Source organism: Terrapene carolina, unplaced genomic scaffold (genome assembly GCF_002925995.2).
Source record: "Terrapene carolina triunguis isolate 2854851 unplaced genomic scaffold, T_m_triunguis-2.0 Scaffold233, whole genome shotgun sequence".
In the NCBI taxonomy this organism is placed as follows: Eukaryota; Metazoa; Chordata; order Testudines; family Emydidae; genus Terrapene; species Terrapene triunguis.
This window is the reverse complement of record NW_020664584.1, coordinates 185130-210321: the sequence shown is the minus strand read 5'-3', so window position 1 is coordinate 210321 and position 25192 is coordinate 185130. Positions and strand designations below refer to the sequence as shown.

Here is a 25192-nt window from a genome sequence, read left to right as displayed (position 1 = left end):
CGCTCCAGGTCCACTGAAGGACCTGCCATCGAAGTGCTGCCGAAGACCCGGAGCGAGTGAAGGACCCGCCGCCGAAGTGCCGCCGAAGACCCGGAGCGCCGCCGGGTGAGTAAAAATTAAAAAGGAACCTCTAGCCAGGGAAGGGATTCTCGGCCACTTGCCCCCACCCTGGCGGCCCTGCCACTGGGCACGGGGCCCGATTCAGGGGAATTGGTGGAATTGGCCTAAAGCCGGCCCTGATTCCTGGCATTCCTAATGAACCCATCACTGAACTATCTATGTGCCCGTGTAGACCAAAGGCTCTCTAAAATAAATGATAATTAAAACTGTGTGATGAGAAAAGTAACTATTTTAAGGGAAAACCAAACTTTCCTTTGATATATCAACAAGGATAACAGTGGGAACACTACACAGCTCTGCATCCAGGGCAGAAATGATAATTAGGAGCTGTCTCTGAGGCAGAAATCCTGTCACTCCAAAGCTGTGGTGTAGCTTATCTCCTCTGGGAGGACCTCCCTCCAGGGAAATATCCTGCCATACTCCCACAGTCCTGCCACTCTGAGTTCTACCTTCACTCCAGACTCGGAGGATTAGAGATTAAGCCCTGTCCCTTGGCAATGCAGGCTGAGAATCTGCTTTCCCTGCAGGGCAGGATTCTTTCCTTTACATTGATGCAGTTTGGCCTCTCAAAAAGGCTGTACAATCCTTTGGGACATCTGTGCAGTATTACTGCATAGCCATGCAGCCATGGCCTGGCATTGGCAGAGAAATAGAAGCCTCTTCCAACGAAAATATTGCACCTCGGTAAATGCCATTGTGCTGTGGTGTGCTGCACTTGCAAAGGTGAATAACACACAACGGGGGGGAGGGATAGCTCAGTGGTTTGAGCATTGGCCTGCTAAACCCAGGGTTGGGAGTTCAATCCTTGAGGGGGCCACTTAGGGATCTAGGGCAAAATCAGTACTTGGTCCCGCTAGTGAAGGCAGGGGGCTGGACTCAATGGCCTTTCAAGGTCCCTTCCAGTTCTAGGAGATAGGATATCTCCATTAATTAAAAAAACTATAAGCTTGGTATAGGAAAATAAATCCTCTCCTGCAACCCCCACATATTTGTTAAAGCTGCTATAAAATTCCTGTTATAACCATTTTTTCTCAAATAAGAAGTCAGAATGTTCTAGAGGGCTCTGCCAGGCATGGGATAGCCCTCCCCGTACTCCTCTGGAAAAGGTGATAAATGTTTGTTGTGTGCTTTTTTTCTCAGCTCAGTTAATTGAACTCCTTTAGAATCCCCTCAGGTATCGGCAATTATCCGTCAGAAGCACAAGTGACTAGCAAACAGGTTTGAGAGCACGAAGAGCCCATAGGGCTGTATGTGCTAGAAACATGTTGGGATTTTGGATTATTTTTAGTGTTCTTGTTCTTAACAAAGAAGGGGAAGCCTTTGGGGAGGAGTTTTGAGAACCAGAAATTTAAACCAAATCCATTTTTGCCTCTCTCGCAGCCCGCAGAACACAATTACAGCAGGAGAAAAGGAGATTCATGTGACCACATTAGCTCTGGCAGGGTTTTCTTTTTAGTGCTTGGTTTCTTACTGCTACAGACATAATGAGGACAGAGACCGTCTTAGCCTAAGGCCTTTAACAAACCAATCTTTAACAAGATAAGATTGCGCCAATATTTCAAGCCATACATCAGTATGCAAATTCTTTCCAGGAGGTTCTAGGCCCATTCTCCAAAAGTGCTTGCTTTGGAAACTCGGAGTGTATTTTCTATAATCCTCCACGAGGGGAGGACTACCTGGAAGATCTCTTAACGACAGCCCATTAATCCTCAGTACCTTTCAGTCTGCAGGTGAAGCTCTGGAGTTTTCTTTTTCCTGAAGGAGGGAACAGAATCTCTGCTCCCAGTAATTTGGAGTTATACATGCTTTTAACAAATAGATTGATGGCTCGTTTCACACATATTTAATTAATTGGGCGTGTGGCTAGCAAGAGTTGTACTCCTCTCATTTCAGATCCAATAGAATTACAATGGTAGAATTTTCCTTTGTGTAACCTTCTAAATGACCTAGTTTATAGTGGGGATTAAGTGTGACTATCACTGTGTGTGAAATCCAGATGATTTCATTTAAAGTTGTGTTATATAAGAATATGGTTACCTTAAAGCACTGTTGGGTCTAAAAAAGAGGTGCTTACCAGAGCCTTTATAATGGCGCTCTTTAATCTTTGTTATACGAAAAAACTCACGCATTTAATCTTTTTGCAGCACAGTAGTTGTGCTGTTACCAATAAGTACTTTGAAATAATTTTCAAGAGAAATTTTCAAAAATAGGTATTTGAAAATGTCTGAAAGGAGGAGAGTTATCTGTTTCAGTACGCGCCCAGCATACAGTGTCATGAGCAAATGGATCAGAATTTGGCTTGTGTGTGGAACTTACAAATAAACATCTGATAGTTTAACAAAGAGCAAAGAAATTCAGATTTGAGCCTGGTCCCTCCATGCCTTATCCTCTGCTCAAGCTCTGTTATACCGGGGTTTTGCTCCCTCTGAACCAAATGATGTTACACGACATTCAGGAGGGAAACAGGGACTCATAGGTGCTGGAACTCTAGGGGTGCGAGGGGGTGCTGCATCACTCCCTACCTTGAAGTGGATTCCATTATAGGCAGGGTTTACAATACAAATGGTTCCAGCGCCCCTGCAGGGACTGTTACATAACTTCCTGCCAGCCATTTATTTTTTAAATGCTGTGTGAGGACACACAGTCCTGGAACAGAAGATTGCCGGTGGCCAGAGGCTATAATGTGTGGTGCTTGTAGGCCTTCTTGTTTTTGCTAACTACTGCTGGGATGATTAGGTTGCAGGAAGCAAAGGTGATTTGCTCGTTTCAGAAGAGCTCAGCAGGTGGTGACTAGTGAAGGTGCAGAAGAGTGATTGTGTAATATGTGAGGAAATTAGCAAGCCTGTCCAGCAAGGACACCTTGTCATTTGCCATGTCTTCTCTTTAAAGTTTTGACAAATGTGGCATTGAGAGAACATATCTCCGAAAGCTATATATCCAGATGTATAATTACAGGGAAACCCATCCCAAGCAACCACGCAAGGAACTGGAAAATTTCAGTTGCTTAATAGATGTAATTTTGTAATGTAGTCAAGAGTAGATTTGAATCCAGTATGTTTGAGGATATCTTGTGGTGGGATACTGGGAGCTTGCCTAATAAGGTGGGGGTGGGAGAGGTCTCTTGTGCAGATTTCACTGAAGAACTTTTGATAATATTGTTAACATGGCCAAAAATAATAGAACAGAAGGAACTTGCAGTACCAATGGAGAACACTGTTAAAGAAAACTAGCTGGTACACCATGCTGCTAGAAAGCTTTGCTGCAGAAAGTACTAGGGTAGTTGTTGGGGAGGGGGCTATGGACCAGAGCTAGAAATGTGTCAGCAGAGCTTGTGGAAGAGCTGGCGTAGGGCTCAGATAGCAAAGAATGTTGCATAGCTAAATAGAGATGCCTAAACAGAGCTGTGTCATTACTTCAAGACAGTATGGTGATGGGTTTTATAGAAAACCTTGAGACAGATAGGTGAAGTGAAGGTTCCCAGGGAAGAAACCGGATTCATGCTGCCTAACTGGACATGTTCCATTTCAGAAGGAGTTCTCTATTTCATACTGCATACAAAACAATCAAGGAGCCTTTAAAAATATATGGTTTATGAGACATTCCCTTTTAGGACGTGAGAAATATTGGAATCCTAACCCCCTAGTGGAAAGCACTGACTGTAGTATCTCTGAGTAATGTTTTCATGTTTAAACAACGAGGAGTCCTTGTGGCACCTTAGAGACTAACACATTTATTTGGGCATCAGCTTTCATGGGCTAGAACCCACTTCATCAGATGCATGGAGTGGAAAATACAGGAGCAGGTATAAATACATGAAAGGATGGGAGTTGCCTTACCAAGTGTGAGGTCAGTCTAACGAGACAATTCAATTAACAGCAGGATACCAAGGGAGGAAAAATAACTTTTGAAGTGGTAATGAGAGTGGCCCATTTCAGACAGTTGACAAGTTTGAGTTGATCACAATTAGCCTGTTGCTTGTAGTGTGTTAATGAATCCATGAAAATTACAGAAGGGAGTGAAAAGAAAATCGCCTTTGTCTGACTATGCTGTGGCTGTGTAACTTCACTGAAGTTAACCCAGTGCCACCAGTGTGACCCAGGTGTAAGGTAATGGGGAATCACTTCCTCTCTATTGGGTTTAAATTCAGGCCAGATATTCTGATCCTGCAGAACTCAGAGAGTCATTTTGATTTACATGGTTGAAAAGAGTTGGGACAGACCTCGTGTGCTGGAGGGTGGAAGCCCTGATTGTGCAGCATGATACAGCCCCTTTTACACCAGTGGGTGGAGCCTGGCACGGACCCACTGGTGTGGGGCTGCCATGCTGTTACAGAATACCCCCATCACTGGGGGGGCTCTCCAGTGGCGTAGCCAGCTTCTAAGAGGAGGGGGAGCAAACATAAAAAATGTGCCCCCCTTGGCTCCTCCTCCGGCCGCACTGCCCCTACCCCCCCATGGCTCCTCCGGCCGCCATGCTGCGGCCCCCGCTCCTCCGGCCGTGCCCGCCATCCCCCTGTGGCTGCTGGCCACCAGCCTGCCCCCGCTCCTCCGGCCGCGGCAGCCGGCCGCGCTGCAGGCCACATGCTGCACTCCAGGCTGGAGCAACCGTTGGCTTTGTGGTGTGGGCAGCAGAACAGCGCAAGGGTCTCATCAGTAGCTAGTACAGATGCCTGGCTGGTGAGGCTTGCGCACGTGCTCAGAGTCCATCTAATCCCAAGATCTGGGGTTGGGACAGATTTTCCCCCCAGGTCAGCTTGGCAGTGTGATGGTTATGTTAAACTGCGCTCCCCCCCCCCCCCCCCCCGGGCTCCTCCGGCTGCGCGCCCGCCGCCCATCCATGGCTGCCGGCCGTGCTGCGGCCTGCGGGCGGCCAGCCTGTGCCCCCCCCCCCCCCCCCGCTTCTCCGGCTGCGTGCCCGCCACCCCCCGTGGCTGCCGGCCGCGCTGCGGGCAGTCAGCCTGCGCCCTCCCTCGCTCCTCCGGCCGCCTTTGGAAAGGCGCCGCTTTTGGCAAATTTGCTGAGGGGAAGCGGCTGCTTCCCCTGCACCCCGCTAGCTACGCTACTGGGGCTCTCAGGCACAGTGGCCCTACAGAGGGCGGGAGGAGACTTGCTGCAGCTCTTTTGTGCTGGCATAACTGCCGATGTAGGGCCATGTCACAGGGTAACACAGGGCCCATTGAAGGGGTCAGACACCCGCCCTACCTGTGACAGGCTCAGCTAAGGCGAATGAACCAGCCCAGACCCACCTGTGGATCGTTAATTGCCTGAGTGGCCGGGAGGCACTTAATTAGGCAAGGAGCAGCTGAGCCTAATAAAAGACTCAGGAGGGCTCAGTCAGGAGGCCCCAGAACCCAGAGAAAGCTCTGGAGGAGAGGGACTTCTCAGGGGAGCTGTTTCGAGAGCTCACTAGAAAAGGGGATCTAGGAAAGGTGCCCCTGGTCCCAAGAGAGCAATGAGGGGCAAAACCCTAGCGGGAGGCTCAGCCCCAGCAAAAGGATTTTACCGACAGAGGCATGAGGGTCAGGTTGTTGGGGAACTACGCGCTGCTCCAGGGAAGAGCTGCAGAGTCCAGGGAAGGAACCCTTCCAGACTCCAGAGGAGGGTCCTGGGTTGCGAGGATCTTACACGTGAAACCCTGGAGGGAGTAGAAAGGAGGACTCAGTTGGGGGCTGGCTGACTAAGAATACCAGCTAGGATGCTGGATTGAAGGCTTGTTTGCATACCATGTTTGGCTGTTGATTAAATAAGCAAGACCCTGAAGGGGCACGGTTCACTATCTATAAACCTCGTTGAAGTTATTGATAGTCCATAAGAGGAAACTGAGGCAGAGACACAACTGAAGTTTCGCACCAGGCTGCAACAAGGTCCTCCAGTAGTGAGTGCCTGCCAATACTAGGTCATTGCAAGCTGGCACAATTTAGAGCAGTGGCTCTCAACCTTTCCCCTTTCAGGAGTCTGATTTGTCTTGCCAAGTTTCTCCTCACTCAAAAACGACTTGCTCACAAAATCAGACATAAAAATACAAAAGCGTCACAGCCCACTATTGCTGAAAAATGGCCGACTTTCTCACTTTTACCATATACTTAGAAAATAAATCAATTGGAATATAAATATGGTACTTACATTTCAGTGTACAGTATATAGAGCAGTATAGATAAGACATTGTATGAAATTTTAGTTTGTGCTGACTTCACTAGTGCTTTTTATGTAGCCTGTCGTAAAACTAGGCAAATATCGAGATGAGCTGATGTATCCCCTGGAAGACCTCTGCGCACCCCCAGGGGTACACGTACCCCTGGTTGAGAACCACTGATTTAGAGCACCTGCCAGGTTGTTCTGAGTTGCACCAAAGGCAAAGCAAGCTCCTAAAAAGAGAGAGTTAGAGAGGAGAATGGTATATTCCAATGGACACTGATACTCGGAGTCAGGACTCACCAAATGGGGTGGAAGTTGGAAAGAAAGAGCCCAGAGTATGTGAACGGTAAGAGTGCAAGTGCCAGCTTTTTTATAACTTAATGACAGCACCTGGTGCACAAGATCCCAGAAGTGATTTAAAAATAGATGTGAAAACAGGTCACAAACTCCACAGGGACAAGAAAAGAAATTAATGATGTGTCTTTCCAAAGCTGGCTGTGCTGGGAGGAGCTCTGCATAACACACCATGCGCTGGGCTAAGGAGAGGAAGAGCATAGCTGTATGCGGGACAGAGGCGATAAGCTCTGGTGCTCTGGATTTTCTTCGAACCATTCATTATTGACATTGGCATTGTCCACCTAACTGTTCAAACCACTCTCCGTTCCCAAACAGGCTTTGAAAAAGCAGCTCAGGAATTTGAATATATTTAAAGGGAGATGGTCCAGCAAAGAAGGAATTGTCTCTTTTGGCAGTGAAGGGCATAAAACCAGCAATGGCATTTGCTGGGCTACGCACAACATCAGGTGAACACAGGGGCAGGTGGTGGGCCACTGGCGCTGCATCAACAATTGGCCTGGGGCCTTTTAAGCAATACTTACACTGCACTAAATAGGACAGATTTCACATGCGCCAATCTTCAGGATAGGCATGCAGCCTGCAGAGAGCACCGGGCAGATTTCTAAAGTCATAAGGTGTATAACTAACTATGCGAATACAGGCTTAATTTGCTCTCACAATTATTAGGATTGTGTGCACAAATCATGTAATTTTGCACACCTACGTTCTTACAAATGTACCTCCAGAAGTACATCACTTGCACATGTAATTACTCCATTTGCAAACCCAACAAGGGTAATTAAATACACATTTTGCCAGTACATTGCATACCTAACATCTTTGCAAATCTGTCTGCCGGAGTACTAACGCTGCATGGCTGTTTGGATTAACATGGTGCATTGCATTAGAAGTCTAATAAACTAAGCCTGTGTCTGTGATCTTGTCTCCCTCTAGTGGGTTAGTAGCAGCAACTGTAATAGCCTGCCGTTTACAACTTAACAATAAATCCTGCTTAGCTGTCTACACCAAAAAAATGACAAGTGGGTTTTTTTTAACCACAAAAGCTTATGCCCAAATAAATCCGTTAGTCTTAATGGTGCCACTGGACTCCTCGTTGTTTTTGTGGATACAGACTAACATGGCTACCCCTCTGATACCGTCTATGCCAGTGGTTTTCAACCTGTGGTCCGCAGACTATGTCTAAGATTTCCAAAGGGGTCCACACTTCCATTCTAATATTTTAGGCATCCACAAATGAAAAACGGTTGAAAACCACTGGTCTACTCCATTAGCCCAAGTGGTAGGGGCTTGTGCTCGTGGTGTTGAATGTTCCAGGATCAGTACTCAACAGCCATGGTCTCTTCATATGCACGGCCGTGGTTTGTTCTGCTTGTCTCTCTGGTCTACACCTCTCTATTGAAGATTACTGCAGCCATGGGTCAAACTGAGCAGGGCTGCCCTTTGATCTCCCCTGATCATGCAGAATAGGTCCTCCACGCGCCCAGCAGGCACCGCTGCCCTCCCTGGTGCTGTACATACCTGTAGGTCAGTGAAGGAGTCAAGTTCCATGTGAAAAATCCATCAGCCCTAATTTCATTAAAATGCCCCCATGACAAAAGGGTTCTAGTCCGTGTAAATGGGAGCAGAGGACCATGGAAGAGAAATGGATTCCCTTTTCTATTCAGCCAGCTGGGATGCAGCCATGTTCAGGCCTGCCATGGCTTCAGCTCCTGCACTTGCCTGTCTAAAGGGTACAGAGTACAGACTCTCTGCCAATCTTGTGAACATGCTGACAAATGTCACCTGACAATCTTTGCATGTGTTATTTTGCAGCATGAGCTAGTACTGCAGCAACAACCCTGCTCTGCCTGGTCCCAGGGGCTTCACTAGTTATAGCAGTCACTTTGCAAGTCCAATGAGAAACGCTACCTCCGTATTTCTGGCAGCTATTTTTAGCAGCTTTTTGTTGGGTTTGAAGAAGAAAAATCAGCACATTATGTGGTCAGAGCCGATTTGTGGCCTTTTCCTCTATCTAAGGTGGAGGGTCTTTTGTCAAATAGCATCTGAATTTGAATATTGAATGGAAACAAAAGAACCCCATGAGTTCATTTTCTAAACTGTATGGAAAATATGCTGAAGTTGACACGTCAAAAAAAGAAAAAGTTAGGATTAATTAAACAAACCCCGTTCTGCTTATATGTCACCGACTGAGGGAAGGAGAGATTGTAACCGTAGGGTAGAGGGTTTCGGAAGGAAAGTGACGCTTCTCCATATCCGCTGTGCTTGATTTGAGAGGAAAGGAAATGAGGCCAGAGCTGAGGCATACTCAGAGATGGGATAATAAAGCCCTTTCAGATTCACTCCAGTGTGTTTGAAAACCATCTGCTGGCTGGAACCCAAGCTGGAGCTGCCTCTTTTTTGTGTGAGGCTGGCCTACTTGTAAACGGTGTGTCTCTGCCAATGCTCCCAACCTGAGCATTCAATTGGAAAGATTATTGCTGCATCAAGGGCAGTTGGAGAGAAACAGATGAATTTCTTCAAAGGACTGGCAGGAAAGTCAGCTGCTGAGTGCCCTGTGTACTGTGAAGCAGCAAACAGCAGGGGGAGAGCTCTCAGGAACAGCCAGCCAGAGTTTGAAAGACCAGAGCCATGAGCGAATAGTCACACTTGAGCTGTTCTGGGGCTGCTGTCCGTTTCAGAAGGAGGAAATGAGGGAGCTTTCAGAAGTGCTTTGGTTCAGGCCTGCAGGTTTTAGAGCCACACTGCAAGTTCCAAAGAGAAACTTGTACTGACCCAGGAAACGGATACATCTCAAAGTCTGCCACAGTCCCTGAGTTTGGAACCTAGAATAGATCACCCAGGCGGCGGCCAACCCCCTGCCAGGGGTAGGTCTTCTGCTAAACTGTGTCCATGGGTGCTTCACAAGCCTGAGTTTGACAGCTCCAAGTGATGCTTCTCCCCTGAGAGCAGCGGGACTGTGCATCCCTTGCTAAGTTTGGCATCTGTTGCATGTCTTCCCAAGAGCTGTCATTTGATCTGAACTATGGCAAAGGAAACCATTTGTTCTCACTTACTCCACCTACCTTTCTGCCAGAAGAGCCCAGTGCTTTCCTTCCAGATGCCAGTGCAGCTTCCTAAGCTGCTGTATAAGCACTGGAGCACATACAACACATCAAGCTGACTTAGAAGGTCCTGATTTTAGCGGATCTAGCTCAGTCCTTGCTGCAGATCTTTCTTCTCAGGCTTGATAACTTTCTAGACAGCTTTATTTTCCTCTCCTGTCCTGTCCCCAGGCAGAAGCTGTGGCTTTGCTTGAGGCTGCATAGTACTTTTCTAGGCAGGAACTATATTGTTTTGTCCCAGGATTATTGCCAACGCCCATGGGGACAGAAGTGCTCTTACGAAGCTCTCACCAACTAGCTTGAGTGTGAACACCAAGGGCTGGTCTACACTGGGGGGGGGGGGTCGATCTAAGATATGCAACTTCAGCTACGAGAATAGCGTAGCTAAAGTCGGCGTATCTTAGATCCATTTACCTCACGTCCTCACGGCGCGGGATCGATGGCCGCAGCTCCCCTGTCGACTCCGCTTCCGCCTCTCGCTCTGATGGAGTTCCGGAGTCGATGGGGAGCGCGTTCGGGGATCGATTTATCGCGTCTAGACGAGATGCGATAAATTGATCCCCGATAGATCGATTACTACCCGCCGATTTGGCAGGTAGTGAAGACATACCCTAAGCATGGTGCCTCACTACTGTGGGTAGCCACGCTGGCTTCCGTGGGATGTACCACCAGCAGCTCGAGCATGCTGGGGTCTCATGCGCACCCATGTAGTTACTCCGTTCCCCATTGCCCACCTCCAGTGGCAGTTGCCTTTTGACAAGGCAAGAGGGGGTGGCTGATACCCAGGTGCAGCACCATCCACGTAGGCATAGGCTAGGGCTGCGTGGACCTGAAGCAGTCCCAGATTGCATGGAGTGGAAGGGGACAGTGGCCAGGGAAGACCACAGCGGGAACAGGCAGTGACTGTGTGGATTCCAGCTGCGGGAGAGATGGCAGCATGCAGGACACAGTTGCTGGGCGATCCTGGAGGAACACCCAGTGGTGGGAACGTAGCTAAAGCAAGAGAGGCTGGGACACTGATCCCACCCCCCAACCCACGTGTCTCATCCGGAGAGGGGAGATCTCTGCACTGCAGGTTTTACAGTCACAGGGCTGCTCACAGGGGCACCCTCAGCAATTTTTTCGCATGGGGCGCCCGACATATGGTGCCTCGAGGGATTCTGGCTCTAAGTTTCTTCAACAAAACTCTAGCTCAGTGCCAGGAAACAAAATGGAATCATCCACGGAGCCCCATCCCTCAGCTCTAGACAAAACCCTCTCAGGTCTGCCTCCCTGTGGCACCCTGCTGCCCTTTTCCTGGCCAGCTCCCCCGTGCGGGCACTCCCCGCAGCTCCCTGCACTTGTAGCAGGGCTTGAGGCTGTCACTATGCAAGCTCTGGGGGCAGAGCAGAGGGGATACTGGCTGCTGGAAGTGGGGTTAGGCCAGGCAGGCCCCTGGTGGGGACAGCTGGCACAGGAGCTGGTTCTCCGGTAGTGGCAAGGAGAAACAGCACTGGCCACCCTACTGTCCTTTGAGGTTTGGCCCTGCAGCCCTCTGTCATGATGGGATGACAGGGCCAAATGTGACTGAGTGGCATTGTGACCTGGTGCATGGGGGTCACAGCACCACTCAGGTCATGATGGAGGTGCCATGAGGCCAAAGCTGAGTGGTGCTGTGACCCACATGCACTGGGTCACAATGCTACTTGCTCAGTTTTGGCCCTCCCACCCCTGCCAGCCACTCACTACTCCCAGTAGTAAGCACTGTCTCTGTGCAGGACTGGACTCAAAGGTCCCTTCTCCAGGGCTCCATCTCACATTCAGTATATCTGTCCTGTTCCCCTGCTCCCAGCAGCACTAACTTGGGAAAGTGCTGCCTCAGAGCAGAGCAGACAGACTCCATCCTCCAGCAGAGCGGGGAGAAGAAAGCCAGGAAGAGAAGTGGGAATATAGCATTGATTGGAAGCAGACTGCAGCCAGTTGTTACACCTTCCCCCAGAGGATAGCCTGCTTCAGTGGGGAGGTGCCTCTCTCAGCTGAAGAATCAGTGATGCAGACTTCAACAGCTGAATCCAAAATAAAGCAAAAGCATTAGCCTTGTCTGCAATTAGTGCTGACTATAGATCATGCCATGTGAGGCTTGTCTGGAAATACCACCTGGAACTATTGCACAACCAGGAGACACATGGTGAAAACGCTTAATTCAAGGAGACTTGGGGGGAAACTGACCCCTGTGCAGAGGGTTTCCCCCAAGCTTGTGCTCCACATAATGCAGATCTGTGGGCGTTTTGCACTGGGCTGAATTTTGAAAGTGCTCAGGGCTGGATTTTCAGCACCCAGCAGCTCCCACTATGACGCTTCTAGCCAGATTTTCCACAGAACCCAGCACCCAGCTTGCTGAGCTTCTTTTGAAAATCTGGCCCTTAATGTGTAAGTGTGCGATGCTCTTTCAGCTACTTGTGTGGGGCTCAGGCTGGGCTATCATGCTAGCTCTCTGATTTCTTTGGGCAGGTTTGCTACTCATACGGGGAAGTAATTATGCACAGTGGGCTGATGCTGGGCTTGTGGATAGCTAATAAGAGTAGTTGCAGCTGACTAAATAGTATATACTTGGGTCTAATGTCTCTCCCCCCGCCCCACGGCCAAGCAGAGCCCCTCGCCAACCCCTGTGTTAGTGTACGTTCGCTACCGTTTTGCAAAATTTGATTTGTACTGATTGGAGACTGAGCGTTAGTGAACATTTGACCCTTATTACAGATTGGTTTTAAGGACCCAATTTTAAGAAGCTGTGAAGTGTGTCACTAAGCAGGCGTCTCCCCCTGTGGAGACGTGACTACAGAGGACTCATAATTACACTTAGGATTCATGTGTAGCAGCTTCCATGGGGAAGATGGGTTAAAAGCAGGGCCAATCATATGTATAAACAGAGTAGGAACCCGTGGGGGACAATTCGAGCCTTGTCTACAAGGGCTTTTTAGGCAGTTGTGTAGCTGCACTGGCACAAGCCCCTAATACAAATGCAGCGCACCAGTGTAAACTGTGATTTGCACTGGCGCAGCTTACACTTGTGTGCCCCACATCTACACTGTAGGTTTGCACCCATGTAGCTATACCAGTGGCTAACACCCCAAAGCAGACAAGACCATAGATGCCTTGCAAATGGGTTCATATCACAAGCCTGCATCCCTAACAGCTCCATATTTTTTTTTTGCTGCAGTACTGTCTCCCTCCACCATGGTTTGAAGGTACAGTCTGTAAGTCCTGCATATTCATCATGGGATGCAGCAGGATTAGTCTTCATGATAATTTCAGACTCTTTGCTGAATGAAAACTACCCAGGGAACATGCTGGATGCTGCCAGGCTGCAAAAGCATTTGATTCAGAATGCAAAATGTACTACCCTTAGATGGGGTCCCTGTGGGTCAGGAAAGATGCATATTCCGGGGGGGGGGGGGTTTCTCAGTTTGGCATCCCTCACCTGAGCTCAATCACTTTGAAACCCCTCCCACCCCAAAGCACTATTGTCCTTGTTTTGTTTTTTAAAAAGGGGGAAGGAGGAACCAACTACCAGGCACTTAATTACAGGCCACCCCAGACATTGTTCAGCTTTAATCCTGCAGGGAAGAGGTGATGGGAAGCACCTGAACCAGGGACAGGAGAGTTGATTTTTTTTTTTTTATCCTAGGTGATTAATTTCTAGATAAAGAAATATTGTAATCACAGACAACTACTCCAGCACTATTAGATGGGGAGAAGGGGACTTTAAATGCATCATGTGTAACTAGACTGCATGGAAATCAATGAGTTCTGAAACAGAGGTCTGCGTAAGATAGCTGTTCATTTCGGGCATACATTAAATCAGACTGTTAAATCAGCAGGTTGCTTTCAAGTACTGAAATAATGATTTGCCAAAATCAATTTATTTTGCAGCTTGAATTTCAGTGGAGTCCATCTGGCATCTGCTGGGCAGTTTAGTGACTTCCTGGGGAGCATGGGTCCTGCACAATTTGTTGGTCGTCAGACCTTGGCCACCACCTCCATGGGTAAGGAACAGAAAGGCAGAGATCAGTTTTAAATGAGTACTGTATGTACCACTCCCACGAGCCACCCACTAACCTGCCCAGCACCTCTCTTCCCATGCCCCAAACCCTGTTCTCAGTTCGATAAAACGTGCTTGCCCGTTAGATTTTCTTGATTTGTGTCATCCTGTTCTAGTTAATGCTATGTAATCTGCAGCATTACCTGTCCCTCTGACATACTTCAAATACGAAAGGCAAGGTCAAGCCAAAATGGGCATTCTCTAAATGCATCTTGGGCAGCTTCACATTTCTCCGATGCGCTGAAGCATATAAACGCTCTAAGGATTTTCTTGTGGTGCATCGCAACTGCATTTTCCAAAGTGGCCTCTAATTCTGGGGAGATTAGAGACTAGATGGCACTAGCCTGAGTCTCCACAGCTGGGGTTAGGAAACAATAAGAGATCACTTTTGGAAATTTGGGCTTGAATTGCCCCGGAGTTACCCCCCTCTAATGTGGTGCTGGAGTAATGCAGGAGGGAAACAGGCACTTTGGACCAACATTTTTCTTGCAGTTGTCACCAGTGCATGACATGAGGATTTTTTTGAAACAGTTTAACAATCAGACTTGTTATGTAAAAGCCTTCTTGCTCTCTGATTCTCTTCAATCATTTCTGGTTTGTTATGTAGGAGACGTGGAAATTGGTTTACAGGAGCGGAATGGACAGCTAGAAGTGGATATCGTTCAGGCACGAGGACTGACCCCCAAACCCGGCTCCAAAACCCTTCCAGGTAGCGTGTTTCAGCCTGTTTGAAGTGACTCAGAGCCCACTATATCCCTTCCTCCTGGAGCACTTGAGGACAGGTAGAATATTGACTCTGCCTCCTGGCCCAGCTGGGAGCACATACTGTATGTGCTTGCTTGAAAATACAGTTGGATAGAAAATCCTTAGCTGAAAACGCCTCTTTCGTAATAATATTTGAGAAGTTTTATCCTGCCATTTCTAACATGAACCATTATGATTCTAGCTTTGACCCTACATTTTTCTTTCAGCGGCTTACATCAAGGCATATCTACTAGAAAATGGAGTGTGCATTGCAAAAAAGAAGACAAAAGTGGCTCGAAAATCATTAGACCCCCTGTACAACCAGGTGTTACTGTTTGCGGAGAGCCCACAAGGCAAAGTATTACAGGTAAGAGCACCTCTGAGAAGAAATGAGACGTCTTCCCCTCTCTGCACTCAGCCTCCACCGAAATATACGGAGTTTGTTAAGAAATCAGAGTAATTCATAAATATGTCCCATTACTTATTGTACCAAATGCACTCAATCTGGATTTGACAAACATAGAGGAAAAATGTTGTCCTCCTATTCAAATGGGTTCTGATTTAAAACCCTTTTGGGTTACCATTGGCATGTGGCTGTACTGATAAAATGCCCATTTTTCTCCATTACCAGGTACAAAGTACCTGCGATAGCTAAAGAATCATGGAATGCAGCTTGTTTTTGTTATCTAGACTAAGAGTAATCTTCTAGATCCAGCTCCTGCTCAAATGTCTTGTCTGCATCTGCCTTTGTTCTTTGACTGTGATACATTTACTGCCCCATTATGGACACTTCCAACCTTTCTCCTTAGCTTTAGGGGGTAGAAAAAGTTTGTATTGTTAATTCACATCCAAATGTATTACACACATAAAATCCTGGCTGTTGATTGGCTGGCAACATTGGAGTAATTAGTTTTAAAGTTTCTACTGCTTATCTCCACTGAAATGTGGAACATTGGTAGGGCCCTACCAAATTCACAGTCCATTTTTGTCAATTTCACAGTTGTAGGATTTTAAAAATCGTAAATTTCATTATTTTAGATATTTAAATCTGAAATCGGTGTTGTAACTGTAACTGACCCAACTCTGAAGGCAGTTGCACAGAAGTAAGGGGTGGCATGGAATCGTGGTATTGCCACCTTTACTTCTGTGCTGCTGCTGGCGGGACGATGCCGTCACAGCTGGGCACCTGGCCAGCAGCCGCCGCTCTCCAGCCTCCCAACTCTGAAGGCAGCGTAGAAGTAAGGGTGGCAATACTGTGACCCCTCTACGATAACTTTGCGACACCCCACCCACCACCCTCTTTTGGGGCGGGACCCTAATTTGAGAAACGCTGGTCTCCCCTGTGAAATCTGTATAGTATAGAGTAAAAGTACACAAAAGACCAGATTTCACAGTCCGTGATGCGTTTTTCACAGCTGTGAATTTGGTAGGGCCCTAAACATTGGTTACCAATCACATCACTCATGCATATTCATTCATCCTGATTAGCTCCCTATCAGTCAGTAGGAGCTTCCTCTGAACTTCTGTTGCAGCCAATTAGATTGCAGATGCAGCTATCTGCTTTTTAACTGGCTCATTCTAGGTCAGGTTTCTTCTGGACCTCTCATTTTATCTGCTTGTCCATTGTATTTATCACCCTGGTATCTAAGTGCCAAGCAAATTTATTTAGCACTACCCGTATCCAAGGGAGGTGGTCTCTCTCTGCCTCCCCATAGTGCTAGATTTCCCTGCTTCCTATTCTCTCTCCACTCCTTATCTCTCTTTCTCCCTTGTTCTCTCATTTTCTTGCTCTTATTTCGCATCATCCCAGCCATCGAACTCCCATGGGTACAATGTGTCGTTACTGGGGAAATGTGTTAGCAAAAACGTGGTGCTTGCAGTTTGCTAGGAATATGATTGGGTCTGGCTCAGCCTGTTTTCCTCTAGTAAGGAGGTCCACAGCTGGGATCCTGCTGCCGAGAACACACTGCCGCCAGGGCACCGGAATTGCACGCCATCCACATTGCTCCTCTGGCATGCAGCATGCTGATGGCTCAGGGATGCTGGTCAGACAGTCATTCAGGTAGCCAGATCCAAGCCCAGGAGGAGTTTTTTGTAAATTATAAGGAATTTTAACTCAATCCAGAAAGGAGGGGAAGCCAGTGGAGTACAAGGCAAACCTGTGGGATGTGCTACCATCAGTTTTTGTTCTTCGGAGATGCATTGTTGCATGCTCTACAAAGTACAGCCGCTGTGGGCTTTCACATTCACCCCCAAGTAGAGTGAGCTGAAACAACTTACCCTGGATCACAGTGGCTAAGTCCTCGTCTGAGAAGAAAGGGCACGTTCTCCAGGACAGTGTAAGGTGGGAGGGTGTCCATGTCACTGTCGCCATGAGAAGTGATGAGTCCAGCATAACCCAACGCAGTGCAGGATCCTGATTATCGTAGGCTGCATGTCCTCAACCTCCTTTTAAAATTTTGTGTTTTTTAAAAAAAAAAAAAAAAACCAACCCACGCACATAAGAGATTCATAGCCATAGAGAACCAGGTGCTTCTATGGAAAACATTCAGGAAGTATCCAACATTCTATATGCTGATTTAAACTCCACACACCCCATGTGTCTGACAAGATGGATGTTGGCCTTAGCAGTCACCTTGCCAGTCAGTAATTTTTGATGATCGACGGCTGTGCAGGACACCCCACGGCACATGTCATTTGGTAACCTTAGCTACAGCTACAAGCCCAGCTACAACTATCAGTGCTGATTGGGGCAGTGAAAACTATTTACAAGCAAAAAGTAACTAAACAAAGGCAACAGAATGATGCCCTCTGAGATGTTTCACTTTCAGCACTGTTAGTTGGGGAATAGCCCAGATAGCTGGCTCTTAGCAGGAGAGCAGTACTCAGGGAATGACATACACAGAGCTAGCAGGGTGGGATCCTTGGACATAACTCAGTGGTTCCACTATTCCCAACCCACTCCACTTGAATTATGTAACTTATAAAAAAAAAAAGGCCACTTAATGTCTCATTGTAGCTTATTCAAAGAGAATAAAAATAGGGGCTGAATTCTATGCTAATTTATACCCCAGCCAAGCCACTGATTTTAGTGTCTAGCTCTCCTGAATTCTAGCTCTCTGAATAATAATTTGACTTAATTTGGCATGTATCTTCCCCCCTCCCCATTACTGATACCTTACAGGTGAGGCAGCAGCTCTGCTCTGAGAAAGCTGCAATATTCTGCTAATACAGAGACTATGGGAGGAAGCTGGAAGCTGCTAGGGATTAGCCAGACGGCACCATTCATCTTCAGTCATCATCATCATCACGCTCATCCTCTCCTCTGCAGAACCGAGGCCTCATTCTGAGGTCTCTGATCACCTCGGTCTTAAACCAAATGGGACCATTTTGATTGTGCACAAGCTTCCAGTTTGCTTGTTTGTTTCAGTGCTGATGGCCCTTACTGCACCTGTTGTACCATCCATTGCGTCGTAAGTGTGATTCTGCTTTCACCGCTGCCTGTGTCTTTGTCAGCCCTTTTTCATTAGATCTCCCTTGTAGTCTTGGAGACTTTCTTCCCCCTGTCTATTCCCCTTTCTCTCCATGTAACTCCAAGCATGCATCTTGTATTGTAGAGCTAGCTTGCTAATCTGTAGCTTCTGGCCTGTTCTCCGGGTGAGTAACCATGTGTCATCACCATATGTTATGTTTCACAAGACCTGGATGCAAAAGCAAATATGGAGCTTGCTCTTGGTGCTGCTACTTAGTCCTCTGACAGCTAGTGTCTAACCATGGTTTTCCAGTTCAGTGGACCCATTTCTGCCTCTCTCTCAGCAGGCCTCTTCTGTGACATTCAGTCTATTCAATTTCCATTGTAATGCTTGCACAAAAGAGAACTTAAAATACTGATATAAACAAGTATACTGCCCCCTGAATTACAATGTGATGAAACTTGCATGAACATCCGATTCACGTCCAGGATGCTTGCACAGGAGAGACTTCTCAGGGAGCTTACTAAGTGCCTAGAATATTTGTACTTTTTAAATGGTCACTTATTACTTTATCTGTCACCCTTCCTTGCATTGTATAGTATCTTACTCCAGGAGTCATTCCACTGATTCCTATCGGAGTAGTCCTGGTACTGCTCAATGTGAGTAAGTGTATCAGAATCTAGCCCTTATTTTAGCAGATCCAAACGTGTCTAAAATACTAGACTTCCCCCCCCCCCCGATTCTTCCACTCCTAAAAAAGGCTTAAATGACTCAAACAGTTTGAAGGAGAAATGAGCATCTGGTCTCGTTCGTATGTCAAGCTTCAGGCTAATGCAAAGCTAAAAGAAAAATGGAATATATGGGGCCAGATTGTTCCTCTAGATCCACGCTTGATTTGCAGACCTCCTGTCTCGTCTCACTGTCACTAAGGGGAGTTAATTGAGCTCTGGCTGAAAGATTCAGCTCTGAGAATGAATTCAATATTTTTAAAAAATTCTTTTTCGCTGAGATTCTTGTTAACGGGGATTGTGCAGATCAGCTGGCAGGATCAGGGCCTAACCAGACAAGGGTAGGAGAAAGGAAGTACTGGTATCCTCATTTTACAGATGGGGAAAATGAGGCACAGAGAGACTTAATATCCCTGTCCAGTGTTGCAGGGTTTGTTGCAAACTCTGCAGAATATTTAAACCCAAGACAAAATACACACAAACTTGTGTGCGCACACTTTTTTTTTTTTTTCGGGAATTTTTTTTTTTAATAATATTAAGCTTTGCAAAACCATATCAGAAAATAAGCTTGGGGCCTAATAGAAGCAGTCAGGGATTTTGTAGCACAAGTCCAACAAAACTTTTTCTAAAGTCTCTTATTATTTTGAATGGGGTGTGGAGATTTAGGACTGTATTTTCCATGATGGTAAAAACTGGATGTCTGATCCATAGCCCATAAAAGTCCACGGGAGTCTTTGCATTTACTCGAATGAGCTTTGGATCTGGCTCAGTGCGAATATCTTTATTTTTTTCAAAAACGAAAGTATGAATCTTCTGCTGCTCTTGAGAACTAACTGTGACTCCCCCCCCCCCTTTCATTTCCAAGGTGATAGTCTGGGGGATCTATGGACGCATGGAGCGCAAACACTTCATGGGAGTTGCCAGGGTTCTCTTGGAAGAACTGGATTTGTCAACTTTAGCAATTGGCTGGTACAAGCTTTTCCCTACCTCCTCGATGGTAGATCCCACTACAGGTCCGCTTCTGCGCCAGTCTTCGCAGCTTTCCTTGGAGAGCACAGTGGGACCCTGCTGTGACAGGTCTTAATGAGCAAGGAAGGGGGGAACTGCTTCTGTTTTTTAAATATGCTGTCAAGGTTTTGTTTGCTGGAACTCTGACCTCAAGTGCATTGCATGTTCAATCAGTTCTTGAGGCGCTGCAAGAGTGACCTTAGACAGAAGACAAGGGGGAGGGCCGTATGCCCTCTCCATCCAAGTAGCAGGTGCCATGGGGCATGAGTCCTAGTTGTGAAATTATACATACACCTCTTATTTCACTTCTCTGGCTGTCATTCATGCACCCTTGTTTCAGATCAGTATTAACCCTAAAAAATTGCAGCATTTATTTTTTTTTTTTTTTAGCAGGGAAGATATTTTTCTTAACTTTGTTTTAGAAATTCATAAAATACAGAATTTTTTTTGACAATGCCTGAAAGATTGGAAAGCAAACATCTGATCTGAAAAGAGCAGGAATGGACCATTTCACGGGATTTTTGTTTTTTATAAGATCTATCTCCTTACAAATCATAAAAAAAGAAAAAAAGGAACTACAACTGTGTCTTTAGAAAAAATTCCACATCAAAGAATCGTGTTAGCTATAAAACGATTGTTGCCATGGTTTTAAACTGTGCCAAATTACCAGCAAGTGTCTTTAATACAGTACTGGCTAACACTGCTGCTGAAGCATGTTCGATGGGAATACAAGTGGAGTATGCTTTGGTTAGACCGGACGGTTCTAATGGAGGAGGCGAGCTAACTAATTAGCTGCAATTCTGGTCACTGGAAATGTGAGTCAAACATCAGACTTGCAGTTTGAGATGTGATTTACTAGCACATTGTCAGATACGACGTTTCACAATTTACAAACCCCCTTAGTTTTTGCTGCTCATTCCTCCATCATGGTGGTTTCTAGCTTCTGCATTCTGTTCCTTCTTTCAGGGTACATATCTTGTGAAGTGCCACCTTCCTCTGCTAACACGCCATGCTATGAACTGACCTGAAATAATACCATTTTATTCTACTACAGGGAAGGAGGGTGTAGCAAAGAGAAACCTCAGTTTGCCACCCAAGAAGGGGTGCTAATGAGCACATGCCTCTCCTCTCTTAAAAAAAAAAGTTGTGTTGCTTAAGACAATCCCATTAACACACAGGCATTGTCAAGTGAACCACAAGAGAAGGATGCCTTCCCCAAAGTACAGGCACAGGAGAGCAGTTGGGGAAATTTAAGAGACATAGTAGTCACAGCATGTATATTTTGTTGATTAAGAACAGCAAAAAGGCGCATCAGATGTTAATTGTAGAGCAAATCCTGTAGGTTAATGCAGTAAAGAGAAGTACTGTACATTCTATCAGCTGCTATGCAGAGAGCAGCTTTCTCAAACAGTCACATGTGCTAGATTAGTGGAGTATTTCTCTAGATATATTAGATCATTCAGGTGATTCAAAATCTTATGCTTGGAGATACCCATTCCCCAAAACTGTGGAGCATTTTTAGGAGTCTGGAGTATCTCAAAGAATTTGTGGCAGTTAAGCTTTTTCTACTAGGGGTTTTTCTCATAATTTTTAATGAAGACTTGACTGCTGTCTCAAAGTGGTTTGCTATTTTAGGTGCAAGGGAGTATTTTGTTCTGTGATTTAAGAACCTGAGGTCCCCTGTAATGTTTAGGAGCCAACGGATTCCTGACCTGTCACTGCAACACACTGACAGTTTCTCCATGCAGACCACAAATAAGTAAGAATAATGCATGAAGTTGCATAAGATGGAGAATGTAGCTGCTTATGGTTATATCTTATCTGAGGGATTTAAAATGATTCTGAAATAATTACAGAATAGTAGCAAAAATAATGGACCCAACAATATGCTTTATAAAAATTGATGTAATGTTTGGGGGAGGGAGAGTACATAAACTTGAGAATTTTAAGAGTCTTAAAGTGACAAAAGCTCCAACGTTTCAGTCTGATTTCTTAATTTCCTTTGACAAATATGTCTCTAGCCTCAGTCTATTATTTTTTCTAACTGTATTAGGCAATTTCTATATATTAGCTAAAGAAACTTTGTTGCATGCTTTTTTAAAAAAAAGCACATTTACCGTAATTCAAGTCAACACCTTTTCCTCTTGGTATGTAGTAAGTACTAGGCAATATTGTACAATATGTGTATGAACTAGATTAGATTAGGTAGATTTAGTGGTTTGTAGCACTGGATCTTTTAATAACTATGTCTTTAAAAGGACTATGGGAAAATATAAATACATTCCAAACCTGATAACTGAATGACAGGGGTTTTATCTTCAGTTGCTTTGAAAATTTTATATGGGTATTTTGTTTGGATACTATCTACCTGTATAACTAGTTAGTAACATTTTACCTGTGTCCTGTAAGAGGCATGCAACGTTTTTCCCAAATTTTTTTAATTGGGAGTGGGAGGAATAAATATGCCAAAAAGCATCTCAAGAAATCTCCTTTTGGGACTGGCAGTTGGCAAGCTCAATTCCTCCGTGAATAGCAAATTCCACATTTTGGGATCCCACCTCCTCCAAAAACTCTGCAAGCTCAAATGTGATTAGTTTAGTTAAATATAGGACTATTCAACTCTATAGACTGTCTTGTTTGTGTTTTTAATCACATTAAAAGGTCACTGTCAGGTTAAAACCCCTATTTTTAAAAATATATATTTTCTCTTCTGTGTTATTTTATTAACACCAGAAATTATTACAATTGAAAGCTGTGTTAACCATCTATTTTATGCTGTTTTGCTTATCTTCTGCATTTCTCACAGCTTGGATAGTGATAATAGACTAGTCAGTTTCATTGTTTCTCATGCACAAGGGGAATGCTACAGTGTCTGAGTTTCAAACACTCAAGGATTGTATTTACAGCAAATAAAAATGTTTTTCACTGGGATTAAAACAAAACAAATCACAGAAACTCTTCTAATAGTTCACAATCAAAGAGCTTAAGGCCAGGGGGAACCATTATGATCATCTCTAGCTTTCTAGCAAAACCTCCTGCATGCCTCAAGTGGGATAGTTTCACCCAGTACTTCCTGCATTGAGCTCAATAACATGTAGTTATAGAGAAAATCTTGTAGCTAGCTATCCTGTCTTGATTTAAGGACTCCAAGTGATGGAGAGTTCAACCGGGTCTTACGCTTGGAAAAGTTGATTTTTGCAAAACCAAACTTTTTGGTCAAATTTGACCTGACAGTGTGTCTCTAAGATAATGTGATACGGTAGCTCTAACTTTTGCCCTGGTCACTTTGAGTTTGTTAAAGTAGCGGTTGATTAGAGCGGCTAGCATCTGAAACCTGAACAAAGGTCCACTTGTGAAAGACAAAACAGTTGTTTTGTGTCTTAAATCTAGGTGTTAGTTATGTTTTGTTTTTAAGCAAAGGAATTGATAATGTTTTTGATCTGAGTAAAGATAAGGGGTGGGTATGGGGACAGATTATTGTGTGCTCAGCACAGGGCTAATTTTCCATTTCTTCCCTACCTAAAGCTGCCCTTAACGTTCATGGGAGGTTCAATTGCAAAAGGAATAGGGGATCAATCCCTGGATGTTACCTTCTTTGCTATCTATCCTTTTGCTTTAAGGAAATGATGATGGTTCTATCCCTAAGGGCAAAATGACCTTTCCCGATGGGAATTTCATGAACAAGGAGAGCAGAATATTGGAACTGAGACCCATTGTACAGATTTCCCTTGTTTGTAGTGTGAACACACTGAAGTTGTGACTATGTGAGCAGTCCTGGCTTCTTCAGGCCAAAGTGTGATTTTTTTTTTCCAATCTCCTGGCATTGCTTTCTCCTTGCCCTGACACAGCTGGCATGATATAGAGACAAAATAAGGTGCTGATCATGTAGTTGAATCCATTGATCCAGTTTCTAGCACCTCCATGGATCCAAGCATAAGGGTTTGTCTATGTGGATCTAGTTGCAGGATCAGGGCTAAGCAAACTTTGGGCTGCCTGCCCAACCTATGCATCCCAACTTCTTGGCAAAGGATTTTTGAAGGAAAATCACTGAATTCTTCGAGTGACTATATATATTTAATGTTCTTAATTACTGGATCCTTTATCAAGGTACTGTTTAAAAATTGTAGGTTTTCTGGAGTCAGAATGTCACAAGTTCATATAAAGGAACTATTTATAACGTTGAAGCAGTTAGCAGAATCTCGACCAAAGCATGTTTGGTAATGTGTGGACAGCAAGACAACTTTTTATGAAATTCATTTTAAGTTAGTTTATTACACACTGTTATTAATATTTTACAACAGGAGAAATATTTTTCTTTAAAGACAAAATGATGTATGATTTTTAACCGACATAATTTAGCATTTTCAAAAATGTTTTATGATCTTGGTATGAAGTTTACTCATTCTTTTGAGTCATATGTTCCATGTTATATTTTATCAACTTTTTAAAAAAAGGAAAAAAAAGCGCATATATGTAAATAATTACCAGGAAAGAGTCCTATAGAATGTTCTGTAAACTGATCATTAAATTGTTAGAAATATTTGTTACTGTTCATAAAGTCTCAGCTGCTATCCAAGCCTTTGTTGAAGAAATTGATGTAGTATTTTCAAGATGAAAACTACTTAGCTAGTTTTGTCATAACCCTGTATTCTGTATAAAAATCTTTTTATAAAGAGTCTAAATAGGCTAACAAGCAATAATATATTCCATTTAATGTGCACAGATTGTGACTTGCAGGCTGTAGTACATATTGTTAACAGTAGATAACTGTCTTCATTATTAAATACATCACTTCTGAAAAGATCCATATTAATTTAGAATATATGGTTAATAAAAACGAAGATTGGCCTATTGCCATGTGAGAAACGTTCATTACCATATAGACTCTGGGTAAACAAATTTGCTCATTGACAAAAGATCTTCTTTGATGAAGAATGAAATGCAACTGTAGATGACTTCATACTACAGTTTTTAAAATTTTCTTGGACTATTTGGAATTTGTAACTTGATGAGACTGTTTTGCCACTGCCACTGCAGCCCCCACCACTGCATAGAGCTTTTCATTCTGGGGTTATGCCAACTCTGCTCTCTAGCTGCCGGTTTCATTTAGAATACCGCAGGCAAACTAAAGGGAGACTTTTCGGAGTAGCATATTGAGCTGTTCATTTCAGGTTCTGGGGGGTGGGTGTGTAGGGGGGGGGGGGGGTGTTGTCCCTTTCATTTATGGTATTTGTCCATTAAAAATCCCACCCAAGATGGAGAGAGAAAGCACCTTTGTAAAGTATAACATGGGCTAATGTATAAATTAGTGACAGAATGGTCTGTGCAGTTCCACAGCAAGTTAAATAATGCTGGGTTGATTTAATGACTTTCCAAGCTGTCAGGAACAGGCTCTATTAGCTTTTAAGAATGTTTTGACTTTAAATTCAAGATACAATGCATCAAATAA

General features: G+C 44.9%; 1 protein-coding gene across 1 annotated transcript in view; it reads left to right on the top strand.

Moving 5' to 3' along the window:
- RIMS4 (regulating synaptic membrane exocytosis 4) overlaps nt 1-19906 on the top strand; it is a 72587-nt gene extending 52681 nt beyond the window's left edge. Inside the window, exons 3-6 of the mRNA XM_024205438.3 lie at nt 13622-13734; nt 14398-14499; nt 14762-14901; nt 19601-19906. Of these exons, the coding sequence (XP_024061206.1) occupies nt 13622-13734; nt 14398-14499; nt 14762-14901; nt 19601-19819 (574 nt within the window). The 3' untranslated portion in view covers nt 19820-19906. The remainder of the gene's footprint in view (nt 1-13621; nt 13735-14397; nt 14500-14761; nt 14902-19600) is intronic.
- Nucleotides 19907-25192: the final 5286 nt, after the last annotated feature.